The sequence below is a fragment of the Urocitellus parryii genome, chromosome 9 (genome assembly GCF_045843805.1).
Source record: "Urocitellus parryii isolate mUroPar1 chromosome 9, mUroPar1.hap1, whole genome shotgun sequence".
NCBI classification, from domain to species: domain Eukaryota; kingdom Metazoa; phylum Chordata; class Mammalia; order Rodentia; family Sciuridae; genus Urocitellus; species Urocitellus parryii.
The window spans coordinates 88909806-88934580 of record NC_135539.1 but is presented as its reverse complement, the minus strand read 5'-3'; the positions used below and the strand labels follow the sequence as shown (position 1 = coordinate 88934580).

Genomic DNA, 24775 nt, shown 5'->3' with positions numbered 1-24775 from the left:
AAAGATGACACTGCTGTAGAGTGAATGTGTGTGTCCGTCTACAGTCTGTATGTTGAAATCCTAACCACCAAGATGATAATGTTAGAAGGTAGGGCCTTTGGGAGGTGATGAGGTTATGAGAGTAGAGTCCTCATGAAGACAATTTGTGCCCTATAAGAGATCCCAGAACAACCCTCTGCTCCTTCCCCCATGTGAAGGCACCATCTATGGAACAGAAGATGGGATCTCACCAGATACCCAATCTGCCAGTTCCTTGAACTTGGACTTCCCAGCCTCTAGAAAACTGTGAGAAATAAATTTCTTTGTTGTTTTTAACTTACCCAATTTATGGTATTTTATTATAGCAGCCCAAATGAACTGAGATAACACTTTAGTATGCCTGAATTTTAATCAGTCACTTTAGACCTTTTATCCCTAATTTCACATAGCATAACATTCTGGTATATATTATTCAATAAAGGTTTTCCAAAAGAAAAGCACTGTTTCTTTGTAAAATAATTTTAGTCATCAATAAGGAGCTATAGAGGCTCTAGATGGAGAGTCACATAAGACCCAGGATCTCCTAAATCAAACTCTTTAGGCTAAATTACAAGGTAAAGTAACATGGTAATATGGTAATTTTAGGGCAATATATATGCATTATGGGATGGAGGGGTCAAAAGGTAGGGTCCCGCAGGGCCCTTCTTATAAGATCAGTGCATTCTCGGAGAGCCAGTGGGATGGGGTTGCAAGAGACCTAGTGAGAATAGATGGAGACTTTAAGAACTAATAAACAGTCCCATGCAAGGTAGCAATGGGTCATGGGTTCAAGTTTCAGAGACAAAGCCCCAGGCCAGGAGGTAAGGGCCAGACAATGTCAGAGGGTTCAAAATGTTTCTAGGCAGAATAAGTCTTTGGTAAGAGGCATGTGCTGCAGATAGAATCTGGAGGTAAGCCCCAGGATCACCTTCATGCTTTTCTTTGTAAAAACTATAGAAGATCCTTCCTTCAATGATGGCCAGTTTATTGCTATTGAAAAGTGTGGCCAGATGAAGTTGAATTTTTCCCCACCCCCGCAAAAAAAAAAAAAAAAGAAAGAAAGAAAGAAAAAAGATATGTTGAAGATCTAACCCCCCAATAGCTCAGAATGTGAACTTAGGTAGAAATACATTTGTTGCAGGTATAAATTAGTCAAGATGAGATTATACTATAGTGTGTTTGGCCTTAATCCAACATGACTAGTGACCTCATAAGAGAACACGGACACAAGGAGAGGATGCCATGGGACAAGAGAGCAGAGATTAAAGTGTTTTGCCCCTGCAAGCCAAAGGGTGCCAAAGATTGACAGCCACTAGAACTAGGAAGAGATATGGAAGGATTCTCAAAAGAGGAAGCATGGCTCTGCCAACACCTTGACTTTGAATATCTATGTTTTGTTTGTTTGGTTTTTGTGGTGCTGGGGGTTGAACTCTGGACCTCATCCTTGTGAAATATGCCTCTATCACTCTGCTCTTCACCCTGCCCCATTTTGGACTGCTAACTTCCAGAACTGAGAGAGAATGAGTGTCTGCTGCTTTAAGTCACCCAGTTTGTGGTGCTCTAGGAAACTAAGAGGATCTCCAAAGAACAGCTGTGACTCCGGGCCTGGCTACCCTCCATGAAGATTCAGGTCTCTCTACAATAGCCTCAGCAATCTCCTGCTTTGGACGTTCAAATTCTGCAGTACCTGTTAGCATCTGCCATATCAAATCATACCCAGTGTGGTTCCTCATCTGGCATCTGGCACTCTTCCTTGGATGTTCGTAAACCAGGATGGCTAGAAGCTGAGGAACATGTTCCCATTGCTCCTAGGGTAAAGAAATTACCCTACCCTCAAATAAAATCTGCCTGGGTGCTCCTAGCCCCTCAGATCTTCCCCCAACCACACAGCCTCTCTTTTCATCCTCTTGCCACAAGAAGCCTAGAGTTGCATTTTCCCAAAAGTTAGAGGTTAAATGATGTAAATCACTCTCCTGCCTTTCAGGAGAGTGATTTACAAACTCACAGTTCAACTTCATCTGGCCACACTTTTTAATAGCAATAAACTGGCCATCATTGAAGGAAGGATCTTCTATCGTTTTTTACAAAGAAAAGCATGAAGGTGATCCTGGGGCTTACCCCCAGATTCTACCTGCAGCACATGCCTCTTACCAAAGACTTATTCTGCCTAGAAATAATTTGAACCCTCTATGACATTGTCTGGCCCTTACCTCCTGGCCTGGGGCTTTGTCTCTGAAACTTGAATCCATGACCCTGATATCCTTAGGCATACAATGTTATATACTCCTGGCAACGAAGATTCTAACAATGAAGTGTGCTACCAGAATATATTCTCTCCATTAATAGTGGCTATCTAAAGACAAAACAGTTTAATTCATTAAAGATATGTATATAGATCAGTTCTTTTAAAGAGAATGGACCTTTAGCAGAAAAGTATTTAAATGGCCTGGTAATGAATGGACTAATGTTCCTTTTGAAAGGTTTTCAATGAATTTGAGACAGCAATACTTTAAGACTTGACCATGGAGTCTACCACATTTGGATTAAAACAATTGGTCAAATCCAGCTCTTTGGAAGTGTTTTTGGTTTTAATGGTCATCTACATTATTAAACTGTCCAATGCATTTTTAGTAAAGGCTTGAATAATCATTGCTCAGGTTAAGAATGATCAGATAAAGAAAGGCCAAGAAGAAACCAAACCCAGACTAAATAATGAAGGGGAGAAATGAAAAAGTAAAGGCAAGTGAAAGAACAAGAAGGGCAAAATAATGTAGAGAAAGCGTTAAGAAGGCCAATTTCTTATTGGGGAGATTAGTAATACTGAACAAGGCTGATCCTTTTATTTGCTGCAAAAGTCTATTAAAATTATTCCAAAAGAAAAAGGAGAGAAGTGTTTTGTCCACTTATCTCACCTTCCAGATGGTAAGTGTTGGAACAGGATTTTCAAAGAGATCTGGGTGACTTGAGAGGCCATGGTCTTGTCACTATGTACAGAGCCTCCTCTGCGAATATGTAGGGAAAATCTGTTTTGTTCTTTTTTTAGTTCTTTTTGGAGTCTTCTTTTTGGGAACAGAGTGGCACCTTCAGGGCCTTGGCTGGCTTCCCCAAGTCTCAATGGTGTTAAAGGGCAGACCATGAGTATTGCAGCAGGTCATTGACTGATTGACAGTACAGAACCTTGAAACAAAGGCTGACCGGGATCTCCTTGAACTCCTAGGAGCTGAGGTGACCTACATGAACATGACTGCCTACAACAAGGGCCGGCTGCAGTCCTCCTTCTGGATTGTGGACAAACAACACGTTTATATTGGCAGTGCCGGTTTGGACTGGCGATCCCTGGGACAGGTAATCTTCCCACGTTATCTAAGCTCAAAGTTCTACCTCCATAAAGAACTTAGCCATCTCTACAGTGGTTAAGGGAATGAAACCTACAGCATTTTTTAAATTTTATTTTCACTTTTTGCAGTTCTGGGGATCTAACCCAGGGCCTCGTGCACACAAAGCATACATTCTATCACTGAGCTACACACCCAGCCACGAGCAGTTATTATTCTTATCTTGTGCAGTTTTAAGAGGGTCACCTTTGTTTACTATGAAATGATAAACATTTCCTTGTCAAAATCATTTTACCAAAAAAATAAAATAGAAAGAAAGGAAAATAACAAAATGATTGACATCGTGCCAGTGCTTTTGTAGTTCAGATTCTACTTTCTCTTGGATTCTTTAGAGCTGATTGGTAGGTAATGTTTGTTACCCAAACCTGAATCTTTAGGATGATCTCACAAAATCCATGAGACAGAGAAAAATATACAAATCTAGCATGAGCTATTGTGTTTTGGGATAGTAATCATTTCAGTTATTCCTTTAACAAGTCTTAAGATGAAGACATTATCCTTTTACTCTTTGCAAATGATTAACTTCAAATGTTTTGAAAATACACTTAGACCATCTTATACCTTTCATATATTTATATTTTCCAGACACAATCCATAGAAGATTAGAAAAATTGCCATCTTTCCATTGGTCAAGTGCAGTAGGTTACTGGGTGCTTAGGAGGATGCTAATCAACTTTGCATAGTACAGAGCCCTGAGCTCTTTTGACATTAAGATCACTAAATTCACCAAGTGAGTTGCCCTGCACTTTACTTGATCTCTTGGGGGAAAGAAAACATTTGGGCGCAGATAGGTCCCCAGCTATAGAGAAAGAGGGCATAACATTGGACAGATCTGATAAGGACAACATTACATTTGTATTGTTAGTTTTACATACTAAATCATTTAAATGAGAAAATTCCATGATTTTTTTGGAATGAAGACATCATGAAAGATTGAGAAAACATCTTTTATGTTTTCTCAGAAAATTAGGAGGAACCATGTATAGATTTTTAAAAAATTAACCTAAATAATAGTAATTCAAAGTACTAGTAACAATAATGGTAGCAATAACCAGCATACACTAAACACCATATGCTATTTGAAGCTATTTAAATGAATATTTGTTTTAAACCTCACAGTTATCCTATGAGTTAAATACTATTATTGTCTCTATTTTATAGATAAGCAGACCTGAGCCCATAACTGAGTTTCAATATTGAAATTTTTAAGTCTGCTTTCCCAAGTAATTTTGAGACTAAAAACACAAATTTTGTTTCTGTATATTTCATGTTTATTGGCCTTATAAACACACATATAAAAATATTGATTACAACAACATTGGCTTACCTCAGAAGCAAGAAATATGTAACACCTCTTTAATTTAGAGTACTAAGAGGAAACTAACCTATGAATGTCTCAAATGTCTCAGCTCACCTTTTTATTTTTTGTACCTACAATAAACATCTTCTGCCCAGTAATTTTTAGCTGAATAGCCTATAACAAATACATAAACGGTTCTATAGCAATAGTGATTATATATAAATTCTACTGCTAAGTGATTGTTTTACTTCAGCATACTTTGGGGGTTATATTTTGTTTATTTTTAGAAAATCTGTTTCCCCACCACCAAATTTTATTTGTTTTGTCGTTCACTGTTACTAACTGATAGGGTCTAAAGATTTGTGATTTCTATTTGAACGATTGAGGCTTACTGACATTTTCCCCACAGTTTTAGAACAAGTTATCTTTAATTCCTTTACGACCTTTTAGTCCCTTTCTTAGGCAAACAGATATGCATGAAAATGTTGGTTTCTTTGCTTGAAAATTATTACTTTGTCTTTGTTTTTGGTTACTATTCTTTGTTTTGCAAAATGTAATGTTCATTCTGTACCTGTGTGGTCATTTGGATATTATTCCTGTTGAGATAGATCATCATTGTGAAATGTGAATTTTCTCCACTTTAAACATGGTAAATTCAGAGTAAGGATAACCTGAAAATAATTTCCTATTAGCCAATGAAGAATTAAAGTTGTCTGGTGACCTTTCATTGTTTACACATTGCCACGAAGTAGCTGGATTCCCTTCCTATTATAGAGAAAACCAGAGTTGTCTCTGAGTCAGTGCAAGTTGGGCAGCACATAAGCAATTTCTCTGTTCCACAATCACTTCAGTCCTTTCTTAAAGACCTGTCAGCTCCTTATGATTCATTTAATGTCATTCTTAGGAAGAATCAGAGATTTGCAAACTCTGCCTTATATCATTGCATGGAGCTGGCCTCTGTAGATCTGTCTAGAAGATGTGTCACTGTGACCTAGTCACGTAGTTTATTTGTCCCCTGCTTCTAAGCCACATAATCAGGGAGAATAAACAGGGTACAGTGACGCATGTAATACCAGCAACTTGGGAATCTGAGGCAGGAGGATTGCAAGTTCCAGACCTGCCTTGGCAACCTAGCAAGATCCTCCCTCAAAATTAAAAAAAAAAAAAATTAAAAAGAAGGGCCAGGGTGTGATTTGGTGGTAAAGTATCCCTGGGTTTAATCTCCAATACCAAAAAGAAAGAGAGAGAGAGAGAGAGAGAGAGAATAAACATATATTTTTAGGTTTTTCTCCTTCAGCTTGAAAATAACAACAAAGCTATACTAAAGACCTAAATAGATTAATATGATATTTCTTAAGTATAGAGTAAATGCAAATGGGGATTTAAAAATAAATTTATTTTATAACCCACCATAAATAAATTTACAGATAGGAAAACCATGAAAAAATAATGAGTACTTCCAAACCCTTCTTAAAGAGAAGGTAGGTGAAGAATTATCCTTACCAGCTAATCAGTAGACTGTTGGTGAGGGAAGTAAACTTGGGTTGGTTGGAGAAAAGGCAGCACACTTGAATAAAAAGTAAATATTGATGGGAAATGTTTAAGCCATCAGTAATTTCAAGCTGTATGGGATTTCCCATGTGAACTTCTTTTGTGGAAGTCTGCATTCTTCTGTGGGTTATAAATTTAATGGCAGGTCAAACAACTTGGAGTTCAGGGAATTGGGACAAGGCAGGTGAAAGAAATCTTTTCCAAAAGGCTACTGTTTATGTGCCAGGCTCTGTGCTAATAACTTTTTAAATATTTTTCCACTTATCATAATGATTTAAAGGTAGATGTTATCTTTACCTTGCTAAGAAAGAGAATATTGGAAAAATAACAACCAAACACATCCCATTTCTGCCTTTTTTTTCCTGCTTCAAAATAATAAAAATTTTCTAACCTGTGCAGGAATTAAGCATTTAGACATGACTCTCATGTTCTAAGATTGACATTAAGTTGGCAAAGTCTGCATCTTTCATTTCATTTCTAGGAATTTGTGACTCAGATATTAATCAACCCCAAAGTAACTGTTTTCTCATTTTGGTTTTTGCTACTACACCAAACTCTCCAAAACTAAAATAAATCTCATGCTCACCCTCATAGCAATCTTTTCCTATTTTCCTCCCATAAGAGACTATATTCTTTAAAGGGGGCAGGGAAGAGGCCTAAATTAGGGAGCAGGCAAGGTTTAAAAATGAATTAGATTCGGGCTGGGATTGTGGCTCAGTGGTAGAGCGCTCACCTAGCACCTGTGAGGCCCTGGGTTCAATCCTCAGCACCACATAAAAATAAACAAACAAAATAAATATATTGTGTCCAACTGCCACTCAAAAATAAGTTTTTTTAAAAAAATGAATTATATTTAAGGAAAATCATTTTCTTTCATGATCTTTCTGTAATGCTTAGTTATATATTCCTCCCCCCACATGCCGCCATGCTTTTCTTTAAGAAAAACAATGCAAGTGATCGAGAAACCCTTCTCTCATTCACCTCTTTCCAACCGCAACCCCATGATGATGATGAGGGTGGGACAGTCACAAAATGACACTACCCACTCTTTTATTTATTTATTTATTTTTACACAAATGGAGCACAACTTTTTATTTCTCCGGTTGTACACGATGCAGTGACACTCTTCATGCAATCGAACACACACATAGGGTAATAATGTCCGTCTTATTCCACCATCTTTACCACCTCTATACCCACCCCACTCCCCTCAGCCCCCTCTTCCCAATCCAAAGTTTCTTCATTCAATCCTACCCACCCAACCCCATTAAGGATCAGCATCCACTTATCAGAGAAAACATTGGTCTTTGATTTTGGGGGGTTTGGCTTATTTCACTTAGCATGATTTTCTCCAGTTCTATCCATTCACCTGCAAATGCCATAATTTCATTCTTCTTTAAGGCTGAGTAATAGTCCATTGTGTGTATATATACCACATTTTCTTTATTCATTCAACTGTTGAAGGGCATATAGATTGGTCCCAGAGTTTAGCTATTGTGAATTGAGCTGTTATAAACATTGATGAGCCTGTATCCTTGTAGTATGTTGATTTTAAGTCCTTTGGGTATAATCTGAGGAGTGGAATAGCTGGGTCAAATGGTGGTTCCGTTGCACAAGAAATAAAATCAAGAATCAATAAATGGGATGGATTCAAACTAAAAAGCTTCTTCTCAGCAAAGGAAACAGTCAATAAAGTGAAGAGAGAGCCAACAGAATGGGAGAAAATCTTTACCACACACCCATCAGATAGAGCAGTAGTCCCCGGCACACCTACTCTTGCTCTGTACTCCAAACCCCCTTCATCTCTGGGTTGAATGTCAAGACTAGGGGTCTGAATGTGTTCGCTCAAACCCCTCGTCTTCTTACAGAGGTATTCCTCACCTCTGATTGATGGATCAGGGGCTCCCTTAGAAAATGAGCCATAGAAAGTCTTATGGGAAAAAGAGAACACCTACCACAGGCTTCCCAGCCAGAGGTCTGCCTCTGTGAGTCTTTGGAGTGCCTCCAAACACCACGGAGGAAACAAAAAAAAATCTAATGCTGACCAAGCAAACAAAAGACTAACCAGTGTGTGAAGCTGAAAGAAAGTGCACAGCGGTCATCAAACCACAGAGCTGTGGAGGCTCGATGCTGAAACAGGAGAAGCTGGGATGGAAAATATGAAAATCATGTTTTTAGAAAAAGTGACATTTACAATTTTTTTCAAAAAAGCTCTCTTAAAGAAATCATTACCTGGAGTCAAAGGTGGGATTCAGTAGGTTCGTTGATCACTGGAACTCTGGAGATGGGAAATTTTTAAATGGTGTACTTTAATATAATTAAAACAAGACTAGGCCCACTTAAACTCTGTGAATGTGAACACATTTTTAATCTTAGCCGACCTTTGTGTGAAAAGAATGAAAAGGTATATTTGAAAACATATCAGCTCCTGGGACACAGGCACTTAGGGGCTATAAGATCCCGACGATTACATCCTGTATACATTATTAGAACCCAGGGGGAATGATCCATAGACTCAGCAACCTGCCCAGACCTTCAGCTGAAGTCAGGTGGCAGAGTGGCCAAGTCAGCAGCCCAGGATCCACTTGGTACCTGGAATCACTGAAGCATTTCATCTTGGAACTGAAAATTACATCAGAGAATTTCCAGTGTTGGTGTTTTCCAAGGAGTATTATTTGAGATGCTTCTTCAGTGAGCTAGACTGTCATGGTCATTACCTGAAAAAAAGGATTCTACGCTGGCAAAAATTGAGAAACCATGGGTTTAATTTAAATGGGTTTTTTTTTTCCACTATGGGATTCCCAGGCCTTTAATATGCTAATGTGCCTTGTGAATTTCTGAGACAGCAGAGACCATACAGCACTCCTCCAACCTGACTGACCATGAAATGCTTTCCGTGATTGATTCCGTGGATCAAGTATTCCTTGAAGTCTGCTTATTTACACAACATCACCCAGTTCCCAGATGGGAACACTCGGGTGGGGTCCAGGGGTAAGGGGCTGCCAGGTAACTTACTCTGTATCCAGTCTGCCTTCAGTCGCCACAGGGGTTTACCCATCCACCATTCAACCAACCTCACATCAAGAATATTCATTAAAAAAAAAAAAATACACACACACATCTGTATTGATCCCATACCGAATTTTTTCTTATTTTCCAAATTATACAGTATAACAACTGCTTACATAAGATTTATAGTACACGAGTGTACATGAACTAGAAATGACTTATACTGTACTGTAGTGTCACTGGAGAAGGGATATTTCCAGGATAGAGTCCTGAGGTATTCACAGGGAAGAGGGGAACTCAACTCAGGACAAGGAAGGTCCTTTACAACAGTGTTGGAAAAGAATTATATCAATAGTAGCACAGAGATTTATTTAGGAAAGGAAGGAGAACATATTCAAAGGAGAATGCAGGCCATTTTCAAGAGAGACAGCAGCCCATTGGTTTGGGGTGTTCATAGTTATAGAGGGAGTTGGACTAAAAGAGGAGTCAGGGTGGAGTTCAAGATTTTGAGCCAATTTTCCCTGGTAATACACATGATAATAGGTAATACACACTATACCATGTTGCTTTTTTCAGGTGAGCCCCTAAGGAGGGCCAACCTCCTGGGCTAAGGACATGGGCTGGGTGGCCCATGAGTTGCTTCTTTTGAGTTTCAAAGGTTCATGGGAGTTTCCTGCATTCCATTGGTTCAGGGGTGCTTCTCTTTTGAGACTTCTCTCTCTCTAACTCCAAATTCCTATTTCCATAGGGTGTGCATGGATTACAGATATGCAGATATTATGGCATTTTATATAAGGGACTTGAGTATCTACAGAGTGTGGCACCCCGAGACCCCCAGGGTTTTGGAATCAATCCTCCAGGGAGACTGAGGGATGATTGGACCTCCCATTTGTTCTGTTTTTTTTTTTTTTTTTTTTTCTGGAGAAACTAAAGATCTGAAGGGAGAGTCCTGTAAATGCTGCGTCATAGTAGTCAAAGGAGCCAGAAGAGGCAGTGACAGTGTTTCCAGCATCTGGGGCTGGGTGACTCGGAAAAGGACCACACTGTCCAAAGAAAACATAGAAATCCAACAGAAGGGGTAGTTCCCATGTCCCGCGGGTTGTTAGAGAAGCAGCAAAGAGACTGGCTAGTGTGGATGCTTCTCATCTACCAGCTCAAGTATGATCGGCCTTTGAACCAAGAGCTACTGATTTCATCACAGCCTTCTCTGACAGTACTCATTTGGTGGTCAGGCCATGATACGAGTCACAGTCCCTCTGCCTCGCCAAGCATCGTCACTTCTTTCAGGTCTCCGTTGCGGCTGAGGTTGTAACCTGACATTAATCATGAGAAAGGGCACCATGACTTAAAGCGTCTTCCATCCTATCTTCTTGTCCTCTTTTCTTTTAATCAAAAGAAAAAGGAACAAGTGGGAGTTCTCAAGAGCCAGTGTGCATGGCAGTAGGCAGGAGGTCACCCATGCTGTCACGGCTGTTCAACACTAACCCTGAGCTGATGTTTTTCTCAGAATTTATGAGTTTCAAAAGACATGCTTCAGCTCCTAGGGAAGTGGTGCATGGGTGACACAACTAGTCATCAGAACAGGAATGAAAATGAAGCAAAAGTAATTCAACTGCAAATACAGCAAGAGAATAATTAATATTCCTTAGGAAGCTGTAATGAGGGAAAACAAATGATTAATTCTCCCCACTGATTTAAAAGATTACCTGCGCTTTCTCGGGAAGGTCATTTTTTTGTTTGCATATGCATTTTTAAATAAATGAGGAGGTGGAAGTCCCTGTTTTTCCTATAATATATGTATTAACAAACTGCATTTTTATAAACAAGATTATGCATATTTTCTACAATTTTAAAGTGACAGTTTGGCAAATAATATTGCTTGAAAGAAGCATAAATAGGATATTCTTTTTCCTGGTCTCCCATGAGAAACATCCTTACAAAGACAGTTTTCTGATATAGTCTCAATTTATACAATTATATGCAGTAATAACAGAATTGCTTGACCTCTCCATTTGCCCTTCCTAAAATGAGATTTAGAGATTTGGGTTATTCCCAAGGGCAATTCATTTTTTTTCTGAAGTATTCCTTCATGTCTCCCTCCAACCTCAACTTCCTGAATATGTTCTACATGACACGGTAGCCTATGATATCTTCATGGGACATGTCTCAAAGGCTCTATCCTAGTCACTCCCCCCCCCCTTGATGTAAGCCATTTGGTAAAAGTCTCTTTTAAATCTGGCCATGGTGGCACAAGATTTCTGCTACTCTGGAGAGGTTAAAGTAAAAGGATCACAAATTTGAGACAAGACTGAACAACTTAGCTGAGATCCTGTATCAAAATAAAAAAATTAAAAAATTGGTGGGTAGCTCAGTGGCAGGGTTGAAACCCAGTACTGCAAACAAACCAACAAATGTCCCTCTTAAAATATAATGTGCAGGGGCTGGGGATGTGGCTCATCAGTAGCGAGCTCGCCTGGCATGCGTGCGGCCCGGGTTCCATCCTCAGCACCACATACAGACTAGGATGTTGTGTCTGCCGATAACTAAAAAAAAATAAAATATTTAAAAAAATTCTCTCTCTCTCTCTCTCTCTCTCTCTCTCTCTCTCTCTCTCTCTCTTTCTCTCTCCCTCTCTCTTAAAAAAAAATATATAATGTGCATAATTCAAGTATGATTCTTCAAAAATAGCCTCCCCATTGAGAACTTTGCTTCTACTCAGACAGGCACCATACTTTTGAAAACAGAGTCTGAACCTAGATTTGCTGTTTTGCCAGTCTCCTTGCTTTTGTTGGCCATTACTAAGCTTGCTATTTGACAGCAGTGTAACAGTGTTTGGAGTCGGAATTGAAATTTTGTTTTTATATAACCCAAGCAAGTTATTTCACCTCCTTGGGTTTCCATTTGTTCATCTCTACAACTAGACTAATAATAATGAGCTCATGCAAAAAAAAAAATAATAATAAATAAATAATGACCTCATGCAATTGTTAGTGAGACCAAACGGGATTCTAAACTGCACCTGGCACCATACCTGCAGCATGGTTCCTGATCAATAAACTGTGGCCATTGAGCTGAAGACAAGGAAACTTGATAAATTGCCTAGGTCAATAAACAGGAGGAGGCCAGAAGTATAGTGCTTGTTTATTGTCTTTGGTAAAGATTTCATAAATCTCTCTAGGTTTGTTCACAAACCCTGTCCCAGTTAACAGTACAGTAAGGTAGGCAGTAGCACCCAAGGGGCATGGGCTAATGGCCATGACCTTCTGAAGGGAAATCTTTAAGGTCTTGTCACAGTAATATTCTACATCTCATAGATATAGAATAAATTCTACATCTAACACTTGATGTTAGAGGATATTATCAGTGCTGATACCTGGATGAGTATTAACCAAATTTCTAAGTGACACAAATCTGGGAAACAAAGCTAAAACCTTCGTGTTTTAAAAACAAGGCATAGGATTTCAGTGAGTTTCAGACCAATTCTTATAAGAGGAAATTGAACAGGACTGTGGAAATAAATGAAGACTATGCAAATGAGAATGAGCCACCACCACCTGAGTGTGGCAGAGACTCAGAGGCAGGCAGAGGGAGCCTAGAGGCACAGCTCAGTGGTGGAGCACTTGCCTGCAAAATCCAAACACTTTTGAGCCTGGAATGATGGCATGTTCCTGTGTTCCAATCTTCTCAGGAAGCTAAATAGTGGGAATCCCTTAAGCCCAGAGTTGGAGACTAGGCTGAGCAACATAGGAAGACCCTACTTCAAAAAACTAACACACACACACAAAACAACAACACAAACACACACACAAAAATAAAACATCACCACAACAAGAAACAATCAATGTTACACAGCAGTGAGTTTCTTGATTCTTCCCAAAATTTCAATCCATAGACACAGTCATAAAAAGCATAAAGAGTTTACTCAGTGAAATGAGAGTATACTCCAAAGTGTGCAGAATACACTCCCTTCAAGGGAAGAAAGAGCCTGAGATTTTGCACGTGGAAAGAGCTTCTATCTGGACTGGGAATCTGCTCCCTCGTGTATTATGTATTTTGGTGATGACTGTGATTTCCCACCATGGCTTAGCACACCTGGGCCAATTTTGCCATGTTGGAAATTTTTCCAGCAGAGACGATAGCTGTTTTTTCCAGATTGACAGGGAGCTCGCCTAACTCAAGAAGACGGTGCAATTGGCCAGGTGGGTGCCACCCGGGGGCAGAACCTGAATTTCCTTTCATAACCTATCTTGCTTGACTCTGTAGCTGCCTACTCTAACAAAAGAAAGCAGGGAAGTATGAAAGCTTCATGCTGGGAAAAAAGACAAGAGTAGGTTCTGGATGGAGAGTTTGCATGTGCTCTAGATAAAGAAGCAGAACATTCCTCTTTGATTGGCTAGGGAACATATTTGGTTTTCTCTGGTTGGTTCTAAATTAGAAGCAGGGGCAAAAATGAAGTAAACTGGTCATTATTAATCAAGTCCTGGCCATTTGGGCTGATTGCTTCAAGTGGTATTGTTTGGCTCCCTGGAATATTTGCTATAGATGTTAGGTTGGTTTTCACGGCTGGTTGCTGCAGGTTGTGGGTCAGAATTCTATTTTTATTTATGGTCTGACTATTTGTTTATTCAGTCTCTGGATATAACAGTGTCCTTCTCTTAAAACCCCCACTCTCACTCCCTGCCTCCCCACAAGCTGGCTTTAGAATCCCTACTAGATGTCTGGAAGCCCATAGTGAGAATCCAGACAGGATGTCTCCCGTTAATTACATGAAATTCCAGCACCTACTTTATTCATGTTGTTTACATGAATAAAGATTTTGTTTCTTTCAACAAAAGTCTAGCATATATGGTAACTAGAATTAAAAACTGGAAATCACAGGAGAAAGGATATGCAACAATGCAAACAACAATTTGTCCACACAACAAAGCTGTCGATATTGAACAGGCCAGACTCATGATAGTTCTTTGGCATTCAATGGAGGGACTGTTGAGTACTAGAAATGGTTCAGTTTGACTGGGTTGTATTCTTGAGGGTAGGAAAAGATGCACAGAGTTAAAGTAACTGTAATTTCTTTTTTTTAACTATTTATTTATTTATTTATTTATTACACAAATGGAGCACAACTTTTCATTTCTCTGGTTGTACACAATGCAGAGTCACACCATTAGTGCAATCATACGCATACATAGGGTGATTATGTCGTTCCACCATCTCTCCCACCCATACATCCCTTTCCTCCCCTCTGCCCAATCCAAAGTACCTCCATTCTTTCCTTGCCTCCCACCCATTACGGATCAGCAACCACTTATCAGAGAAAACATTTGACCTTTGGTTTTATGGAATTGGCTTACTTTGCTTAGTGTGATATGCTCCAGCTCCATCCATTTTCCAGAAAATGTCATAATTTCATTCTTCTTTAAGGCTGAGTAATATTCCATTGTGTATATATATATACTACAGTTTATTTATTCATTCATCTATTGAAGGGCTGTAGTTTCTTAATCAAAGCTTACACATTGTAAGCTCAACAGATGCACTACCATCAACAGCAGTATTCTTCACAACCTGCTAGCACATGTCAGGAAGGATCTAGGACCTCTCTGCCTATTTCAACTTAGGAGATCACAGTACAAGAGTGGCATATGGCCAAATGCACTCATTCTTTATGTTGGGTCTGTGGCCTTTCCCTAAAGCTGGTCCACACCAATTTAATAACATTGCCCTCACACCTGGTTGAGAAAATGTTATGATAAAAACAATGCAGGGAAAAGTGGGCTTTAAACCATGCAGGGTTGTGTTTGCTTCTGATTCTATTTGTTTTTTTAAAATAATACTTAGGTAAAATTCCAACTGCAAAAGCTTGTTGTATACATGAATAAAGATTTTGTTTCTTTCAACAAAAGTTTATTAAAAAATGTTGAAACAGAGTTTCTTTGAGGGCTCAGTCCGACCTAGGAAATGCATTTATTTTAACAACTGTATTAACAAAGATTCCCTTAGGTGAATTTTATGGCCCCATTTTCCCACTTTCTGGCTTTCATATTTTAATTGGAAAAAAATTGGATTGTATGTTCTTGTTAACAGTGACTTGCAAGAATACTGCCTTGACTCCCATACATCATTCTGCATATTTCAAGTGTGACAAGCTCAAGCATCTATTATTATAATTAGCTGCCACTTCCGTCCTTTACTGTTGAATTCACCAACACCAATTCTGTCATATATTTAAAAACCTTTTCTGAAGCTTTAATTTTTCTCAGCAAACTGTGTTTGGAAAATTAACTCTGTTGCCTTGCACTGTTTCAACATGGTCTTCTTAACTCACACCCACAGGCTACTAAGTTAATTCATGTTGATTTCATCAAAGCTGAATGTACCATATTCAGACCTTAAGAACTATCTAAAAATACCCTTCCCCTTCTGAACTGCCTATGGTGCTAGATATGTTTATTCTAGAAATGGTGGGTCTGAATTTCAGCCTCCGAATCCTATGGAATAAATCATGCCACATAATAGAGGTTTTTTTTTTTTTTTTTTTTTTTTGGTGCTAGGATTAACACCCTCTACCATTGAGCTACAACCCCAGCCCCATAAAGCAAGATTAAGATAAACCAAACACAGAATTACAATGTTAATAGATTTATAGTTTTGAGTAAGAGCTTTCTACTTTCTAGACTTCTCCCATGAACACTGATTCATTCAGTTTTCACAGCAGCCATATGAGACACCCAGGATTGTCTCTATAATGTACAGATCAGGAGACAGTCTCCAAGAGGCTAATTGAAAAAGTCCTGAAGTGATTCCATCAGTTAACATCACAGTTAGGACTTGAACTCAAACTTCTGATGAAGGCAATGCAACATATTTTGCCTAGACTATACTGTTGCTCTTAATAATTGGCCAAATGGGTGATTAGAACATATAGTACTTTGAGAGCTTGTTTGGAAGTTCTAGCAGGGGAACGTAGCTACTCATATATCCTTTTTAAATTTATTTATTTATTTACACTAATTAGGTATATATGACAGCAGAATGCATTGATTCATTGTACACAACTGCAGCACAACTTTTCATTTCTCTGGTTGTACACTATGTAGCGTTGCATCATACATGCAGTCACACATATACCTAGGGTAACGATGTGCATCTCATTTCTTCTTTCCTGACCCTTCCTGTCCCTATCCCTCCCTCCCCTTTGCCCAATCATAGTTCCTCCACTTTCCCCATGCCCCCACTCATTATGGATCCACTTATCAGAGAGAACATTTAGACTCTGCTTTTTCGGAATTGGCTTACTTCATTTAGCATGATATTCTCCAACTCCATCCATTTGCCTGCAAATGCCTTAATTTTACTCTTATAATGCTGAGTAATATTCCATTGTGTACATATACCACAGTTTCTTTATCCACTCATCTATAGAAGGGCATCTAAGTTGGTTCCACAGTTTTGCTATTGTGAACTGAGCTGCTGTAAACATTGATGTGGCTGCATCATTATGGTATGCTGATTTTAAGTCCTTTGGGTATAAACTGAGGAGTTGGATAGCTGGGTCAAATGGTAGTTCCATTCCAAGTTTTCTAAGGAATCTCCAGACTGCTTTCCAGATTGGTTGTACTAATTTTCAGTCCTACCAGCAGTGTATGAATGTGCCTTTTCCCCCACATCCTCACCAACACTAATTGTTGCTTGTAGTCTTGATAACTGCCATTCTGACTGGCATGAGATGAAATCTTAGAATAGTTTTGATTTGCATTTCTCTAATTACTAGAGATGTTGAACACTTTTTCGTATATTTGTTGATCAATTGTATATTTTCTTCTGAGAAGTGTCTGTTCAGCTCTTTGGCCTATTTATTGATTGGATTGTTTGTTTGTTTGTTTGGTGTTAAGTTTTTTGAGTTTTTTATATATCCTGGAGATTAGTGATCTATCTGACATGTGTGTGGTAAACATTTGCTCCCAAAATGTAGGCTCTCTCTTCACCTCATTGATTGTTTCTTTTGCTGAGAAGAAGCTTTTTAGTTTTAATCCATCCCATTTATTGATTCTTGATTTTATTTCTTGCACTTTAGCAGTATTATTAAGGAAGTAGGGGCCTAATCTGATGTGATAAAGATTTGGGCCTACTTTTTCCTCTGGGTCTCTGGTCTATTTCTTTGGGGGATCAAGGACCTAGGAATTAGATCCTATACCCTTGACCAAAGACCAGTCCTCCTCTATTGGAGAAGGTAATCCTCTCCAACACAGCACACAGCTTTGGGAAGGATTGAGACTCAGTACAGAATTTAACCTTTTTTCTAGTAGCCACATATAAATGCAAAAAGAAGAGCCTGTTATAGCTTAGTGGTAGGGCCACTGCTTAGCATGCCTGAGGCCTTGGGTTAGGTGAGATTAACTTTAGAATATTTTATGTGATCTAGTGTATCTTAAGTATTATCCCTTCAACACATCATCAATTTAAAATAGATAAGGACAAGATACTTACCCTTTCTAATGAGTTTTCAAAATTTGGATTTTTACTGCACATCTCTCTGTTCAGAGGCCAAATATCTCTCTTCTCTCTCATTAGGAAATTGTGTGTGTGTGTGTGTGTGTGTGTGTGTTTAACTTAATACACAAACTTTAGAGCTCTAGATTTTTACTTTAAAAAAATGAGTTTTAGAGCAGGTAAACAAGTTAGTTTCAGTGGGAAGGACTGGCCATTTGGGGGAGCCACTACTACAAGAGTCAGGTTGTCTGTTTCTGTAAGAGGTTCAGAACATTGAAAACTGGAACAAAAAAAAAGAAAGCGTTCCATGCCATTTACACATGGCACCAATGTAAATTTATTTTTATTTCCAAATTTGTAGACAAAGTCAAAATTTGTGTCAAAAGTCAAATATTCATAATCTGTCTGCCAAGAGGCTTCAGCAAGGAGCATCTCTAAAACACACTTGGCCTGCTACAAACAGCTGTCACTTCCGTGCCACTATTATTCCCTGTTATTTTTATCTGTTCATTTATTAATTCATTCAGCAAGGGTTTGTTTAGCATCTATTTTGTACCAGGCTCTATTGAAAGTGCTAGAGGTACAATGGGCAGAGGCCCATTAATTTTCCTGAAAGAGTCACGTGATACTAAGAAAATAAACAAGTGAACAAATATTTATAATGAAGTGTGATGACTGTGTAGTTAGCTCAGCCCACAAGAGGGTAAGGAATGGTTCCTTAGATGAGAGGATTCCTGAGCTTGAAGACTAGGTGGAGAGGAGCAGAGTGAAGAAAGGTTTTCTCCTTTGCAGAGAGACAGAGCAAAGTTTGGCTGGTTCAGAGAGAAGGCCGTCAGTAGCCTGGGTGACTGCAGCATGCAATGTCAGTCACAAGTGGAGAGGTAAGACAGAGTCTGGCGCCTCAGAAAAACAAAGACAGCCTATGGATCATGGAACACATTTGAAAGGGTCTAGTTAGAAAATGGACAGCTATGGTGAAATTTAATGGTAAGGACTGAGACTGGGATAAGGAAACCACTTAGGAATCCATGGAAGAAATGGAACAGGGTGGGGTAGAGCTCCTGAACTATGTCGGTGGCTATGTATGAGGAAGGGTTAGCCAAGCCACCCACAGCTTACTGATTCCGTGGTGTCAACTTTAGGTTCCTGGCCATCTCACATCTCCTGAAAGATGCTGCAGACTCCGAGGCACAGAGTTTCATGAATCAGCATTAGCCCATAGGCTTTCTCCGTGTAGGGGTATAACTCATTTCACTTCTGTTAACAGTGTGATGACTTTGTTAGAGGCATACATATGTGCATGTATGCAAACAGTCACGGAAAAATATATACCAAAGTGATCGTGGTTGTGTTCGTGAGCCTTTTGTCATTGTGACAAAAGGCCTTTCTCAGGAGGAAAGATGGATTTGGGCTCAGGGTTTCAAAGTCTCAGGCCATGGTGGGCTGGGTCCATTGCCTTCAGCCTGAGGTGAGGCAGGGTATCTTGGCACAAGGGCATGGTGGTAAAAAGCTGAAAAACCCAGGGCAGCCAGGAAGCCAAAAAAGAGACGCAGAGAGGAAGAGGTCAAGGATAAGATGTAGTCCCCAAGGGCATACCCCCAAGGACCCACTCCCTTCAACTAGATACCACCTCCTCTATTTTCCACCACCACCATTCAGCTATGAATCCATCAATGGATTAGTACATTGATAAGGTTAGAGCCCTCATGATGCAATCACGTCTCAAAAGCCCCACCTCTGAACACTGCTGCTCTGGGAACCAAGTCTTCAACATATAAACCTTTGGGGAACATTCCAGATCTAAACCATAAGAACGGTAATCACCACCAAAGTAGGAGACAGAGACAGGGAGGAGGAGAGCCTTCACTTTCCACTCTAGAAAGATCACATTGCTTGAGTGCATTCCTTTGTAAACACACAGCAAACATATATACTTAAACAGTTATATTTGAAAGTTCATTTCATTTTAATTCAGTACATTAATTATGTATAGCATTATAAATATTTAGTATGCATATATGCATGTACGTGTATATGTGTGTACAAGTGTGTGTGTGTGTGTGTGTGTGTGTGCATGTTGTCAGACCATAATAGAACTATACTCGCCAAAGAGAAATTTTAGAATATTGATTCTGTAGGTAGGAATTCATTATTAAAGTTCTTTCAAGTCTCCTGAGCTCCTAAATAATTAGTACCTCTGGGTTATTGTTTGGATAAATGGCCTCCAAATGCCCCAGTGTTGAAGGTCTGCTCTCCAGCCTGTGGCACTATTAGAAGATGGTGAAACCTATGAGAGGTGATGACCAGTGGGATGAAGTTAGGCCAGTGGGGGAGTGCCCTCAAAGTGGACACTGGGACCCCAGTCCCTTCCTCTCTCTCTTTTGCTTCCCACTTGCCATGAAATGAGCAGACACTCTCTTCCTTGCCACAGAACCAAAAGCAATGGGGCCACTTGGCCATAGAATGAAACCATGAACTAAAATAATTTTTTCCTTTTAAATTGAATATCTCAGGTATTTTGTCACACTAATAGGAAGCTTACTAACGCACCCTGTAGAGCTGACCCAGGCTTTGACCTACTGAGTATCAGTTGCAAAAAGATTAAAAAAAAAAAAAGATCATGCATTCCCCCACATGGCGCTGCTCCTGACCTCTATATGTGACTAACAGTGGTCAGTAAGGACAAGGTCCCACAGGTGTCCTTACAATGATTTTACCTTGAATTCTTTTTTAACAGAATTTTTCTGATACATTTCTTAATAAAAATTCAAAGGTTTTATTTGGCTTTTGGCTATTAGTTTTTAAATGTGGCAGTCAAATGAACTTTCATTCCACTTGCTTCCATCTAGGTAACCTTTTTGGCTTTTGTCAAACAGATAACATTAAAAAATAGCTGAAATCATGTTATTTTCTACCTTAAAGTCTGTCTGTTTCTCATTTATTTCCTCTGCCTCTTCTCCTCATAGAAAACAAATTTCCATTTCCCCTTTTCTCTCTTGTCCCCCTTATCTTAATCCTGTGGGTTTCAACCATCTTTGAGTTACATGGGTATCATCTTACCTTTGAACCTTTATCTGTTTCTAAACTTAATCCTTGAGTAAAAGGTAGGACTTACAACAAGCTCAATGTTTCTCCCTTTATTGTACATTTAGTGATCATCTCAGAGGCATTTTTCTAGGGGAAGGAAATAATGGCAGATTTTTCTGAGTCTCTGTAGTCCCCCTAGTGGATAGCAGTCCCAGTTGGAATCCTCTATGAAAAGCAGAGACAACACATAGGTCTAGAGGTGGTTGAAAAGCAGCCCTGGATCCTTCTCTCACTCTGAAATTGACTGCCAGACAGTCTTGGAGATTGTATCTCAAACAGATGGAAAATACATATTTAAGGCAGCCTTAAATATTTTTATTTTCAAGTTATTTTTCATTGTCATTGTCAGCTTCTTTGGTGTCATTTGGTGTTTTACATCGACTACCAAGAAAAACAGGAGAAAGATTGCTAAAGAGGAGACGTGGTTCATGGGTTCAAACATAAGCACCAAAACAGGAGAGAATAAAGGACAGGTAAGGGCTGGGAACATTTTCTAAGAAAAAAATAAATAAATTCATTTGGGGGAGGTCTCCCCTTTGCCTGCTTATGCAGAGCTCCCCTGGACAGCAGGCCTCACCAGTAACCACACTCTGCTGGTACATGTCAAGTGACATGGAAGCTCACGTCTGCCTGAGCAGTTTACTCCTGAATTTCTCTTTTTAATGAGAAACATCTTCCTCAATGTTAATCCCAAGTTGGCCACCCAGATCTTGGATACATTGATCCAAGTTCTAGAACCTATGTTCTTTGAGGCTCCAGAATAATGATGACAGTCTACACTTAGCAACTTGCGAGCATTCAGTGCCCATCCCATCAGAGAATAGAAATGTGAGAAGCCTTATCTTTGGGATCAGATGTTTCTAGGGCCACCCTCTTGATCAGGGACATAAGGTAGACAAAAGCACCTGTGGTCCACTCTGCTGTTGCCATGTCTAGTCTGCCCATGGAGAAGGTAGCTTTGTATCTTTCAGGCCAGAACTCACTAGGGATGGATAGAGGAGCTGTTTTTGGTTCACTATTCAAGCAATTACATAATTTTTCTAAGTAGTTTCACAGCTTGTTAGCTCCTCAGTAGGTGAAATGCTTTTACAGCAAATATCCCATGAAAACTTTGGAAGGATAATCCTCCCTGTAAGTTGTCCACAGTTAGTTTCTAAAATTCTTTCTTTCACATTAATTTGTCTGCTCCTCCCTCAGCCTGTGGAGGCAACCGGAGCCCTTATAATTACCCTGGAGGCACAGATATGGGACTGAGATTCAGATTCTAAATGGTTGAACCAAAGACATGGTACTAAGTTGCTAAATTCTGGTCTCCATAACAAATGAACCTGATGTTCCCCCCACAGCTGACACCATAATGAAAGGCCCTTAGAGTAAGGATTTATTGCTTCCAGCTATCGAACATGGTCCACAAGGAATGAACAATGAGGAAATGCCTCCTTCAGTCCCACTCCCAGCAGTCAGTCTGTCAGCAGCCCCCAGCTGTGTGCTATTTGCAAAGTGAGCCCTTGATGGAGAGACTGCTCTGCTGTGCTTGAGCTTCCCGGTAGATTTTTTTCTCTCTCCCAGCAGCTACTCACCCCTTGACTTTTCTCTCACCATCTTAGGAACCCAGCTATAAAGGCCACCTTGGAATTCTCAAACTTCCCCCAAATGATGTAATATTTTAAGAATATGACAGTCAGCTTTCCATTAGTATAACAGATACCTAACATAACCAACTTTAGAGGAAGAGTTTATTGTAGCTCACAATTTTGGAGGTTTCTGTCCATGATTGGTTGGTCTTGTTGCTTTTGGTCCTGTGGAGAGGTCTCAGGTCATGGTAGGAGTATGCAGTGGAGCAGACTCACTTACCTCATGGCCAGGAAATGAAAGAGAGGAAGAGGGAGAGACTGGGGGTCCCACTATTCTTTTGAAGAGCACTCTCCTAGATACCTGAAGACCTCCCACTAGGCCCCAACTCCTAAAGGTTACATGCCTCCAAACAGCACCACGCAGGGAACAAATCGTTAACACAGGGGCCTTTGGGGAACATTCCAGATCTAACTATAAATAACATGAGGATTTCCAGAAGAGAAAAGTAGAAGATTATTTCTACTTCTTTCTATATTTCTTTAACTGATTTACTTATTCATTTTATTTAGACCATGTCAGACATTGGAGATAAAAATTGATTAATAAAAAATATAGCCCTGCCATCAGTGAAGTGAAAGTCAAATTAAAAAACAAATCAAGAAATAAATTTTCTAAATAAATAAATAAACTAAATAAATGAACTAAAAATCTAATTAGTGCCAAGTAAGGAGTACACAGGTGTTATGATAAAGGATAGTGGGAGGTAAAGTTGGACAGGGATCAATTTTACCTGCAGTGGTTGGAGATCTCTCTGAGGATGTATTGCTGAGACCTAAAAGATGAAAATGATCAACTATGAAAGAGCAAGGAGATGGGAACATGGATGGGGTTCCAGTAAGAAAAAATGACTTACAGTAGGCCTAGATAACTTTCCTAGTTTGTTCTAACCAGGAACTGATAAATAATAATACTAATAATAATAAAAACAACTATCTCATCCACAATAGCCTCAAAAAAAATATTTGGCAATCAATATAACAAAAGAGATGAAAGACCTCTACAGTGAAAACTACAGAACACAAAAGAAAGAAATTGAAGAAGACCTTAGAAGAAGGAAAGATTTCCCATGTTCTTGGATGGGCAGAATTGATATTGTCAAAATGGCCATACTACCAAAGCATTATACAGATTTTTTTTATTTTACAAAAACATTTTATGTATATTCTTTAATATCTCTGTATTTATACACAGATATGAATTAATACATATGTATAAATATATATAAGTAAAGTAATATGTATGTATTTTCTGTATGCTCTTTTGTATATTTATATTTATACATATGTGTATTTTAAAATAGGAGCATATTTTCTCTACTTATGGTACAATTGTTTTTCTTTCCCATTATACAGATTTAATGCAATACCATTATACAGATTTAATGCAATTCCAATTAAAATTCCAATGACATTCTTCAGAGAAATAGAAAAAGCAGTCATGAAGTTCATTTGGAAAAATAAGGGACCCAGAATAGCCAAAAGCAATCCTTAGCAAGAAAAGTGAAGCAGGAGGCATCACAATAACAGACCTTAAGTTATACTATAGAGCTATCATAACAAAAATGGCATGGTATTGGCACCAAAACAGACACGAGGCCCAATGGTACACAATGAAAGACACAGAGACAAACTCACATAAATACAGTTATCTCATACTAGACAAAGGCACCAAAAACATACATTGGGGAAAAGATAGCCTCTTCAACAAATGGTGCTGGGAAAACTGGAAATCCATATGTAGCAAAATGAAATTAAACCCCTCTCACCCTACACAAAACTCAACTCAAAGTGGATCAAGGACCTAGGCTTTAGACCAGAGACCCTGTGCCTAATAGAAGAAAAAGTAGGCCCAAATCTATGTCATGTTGGTTTAGGAACTGAATTCCTCAACAAGACTCCTAAAGTGCAAGAAGTAAAATCAAGAATCCGTAAGTGGGATGGTATCAAACTAAAGAGCTTCTTCATAACAAAGGAAACAATCAAGAAAGTGAACAGAGAGCCTATAGAATAGGAGAAAATATCACCTGCACCTCAGATACCGCATTAATCTCCAGGATATATAAAGAACTCAAAAACCTTAACACCAAAAAAAAACACATAACCCAATCAATACTTCACAGAAGAAGAAATATGGATGGTCAAAAATATATGAAAAAAATGTTCACCATCTCTAGCAATTAGAGAAATGAAAATCAAAACTACACTGAGATTACATCTCACTCCATAATAATATAATTCTTGATAATTCTTGGCAATTATCAAGAATACAAGTAACAACAAATGTTGGTGAG

At 39.0% G+C, this 24775-nt stretch overlaps 1 protein-coding gene across 1 annotated transcript in view; it reads left to right on the top strand.

Annotated features, from left to right (window-relative positions):
- The window catches only part of Pld5 (phospholipase D family member 5), a 398582-nt gene that overhangs the window by 292386 nt on the left and 81421 nt on the right, over positions 1-24775 (top strand). The window contains exon 5 of the mRNA XM_026390749.2: positions 3236-3363. Within this exon, the coding sequence (XP_026246534.1) occupies positions 3236-3363 (128 nt within the window). The remainder of the gene's footprint in view (positions 1-3235; positions 3364-24775) is intronic.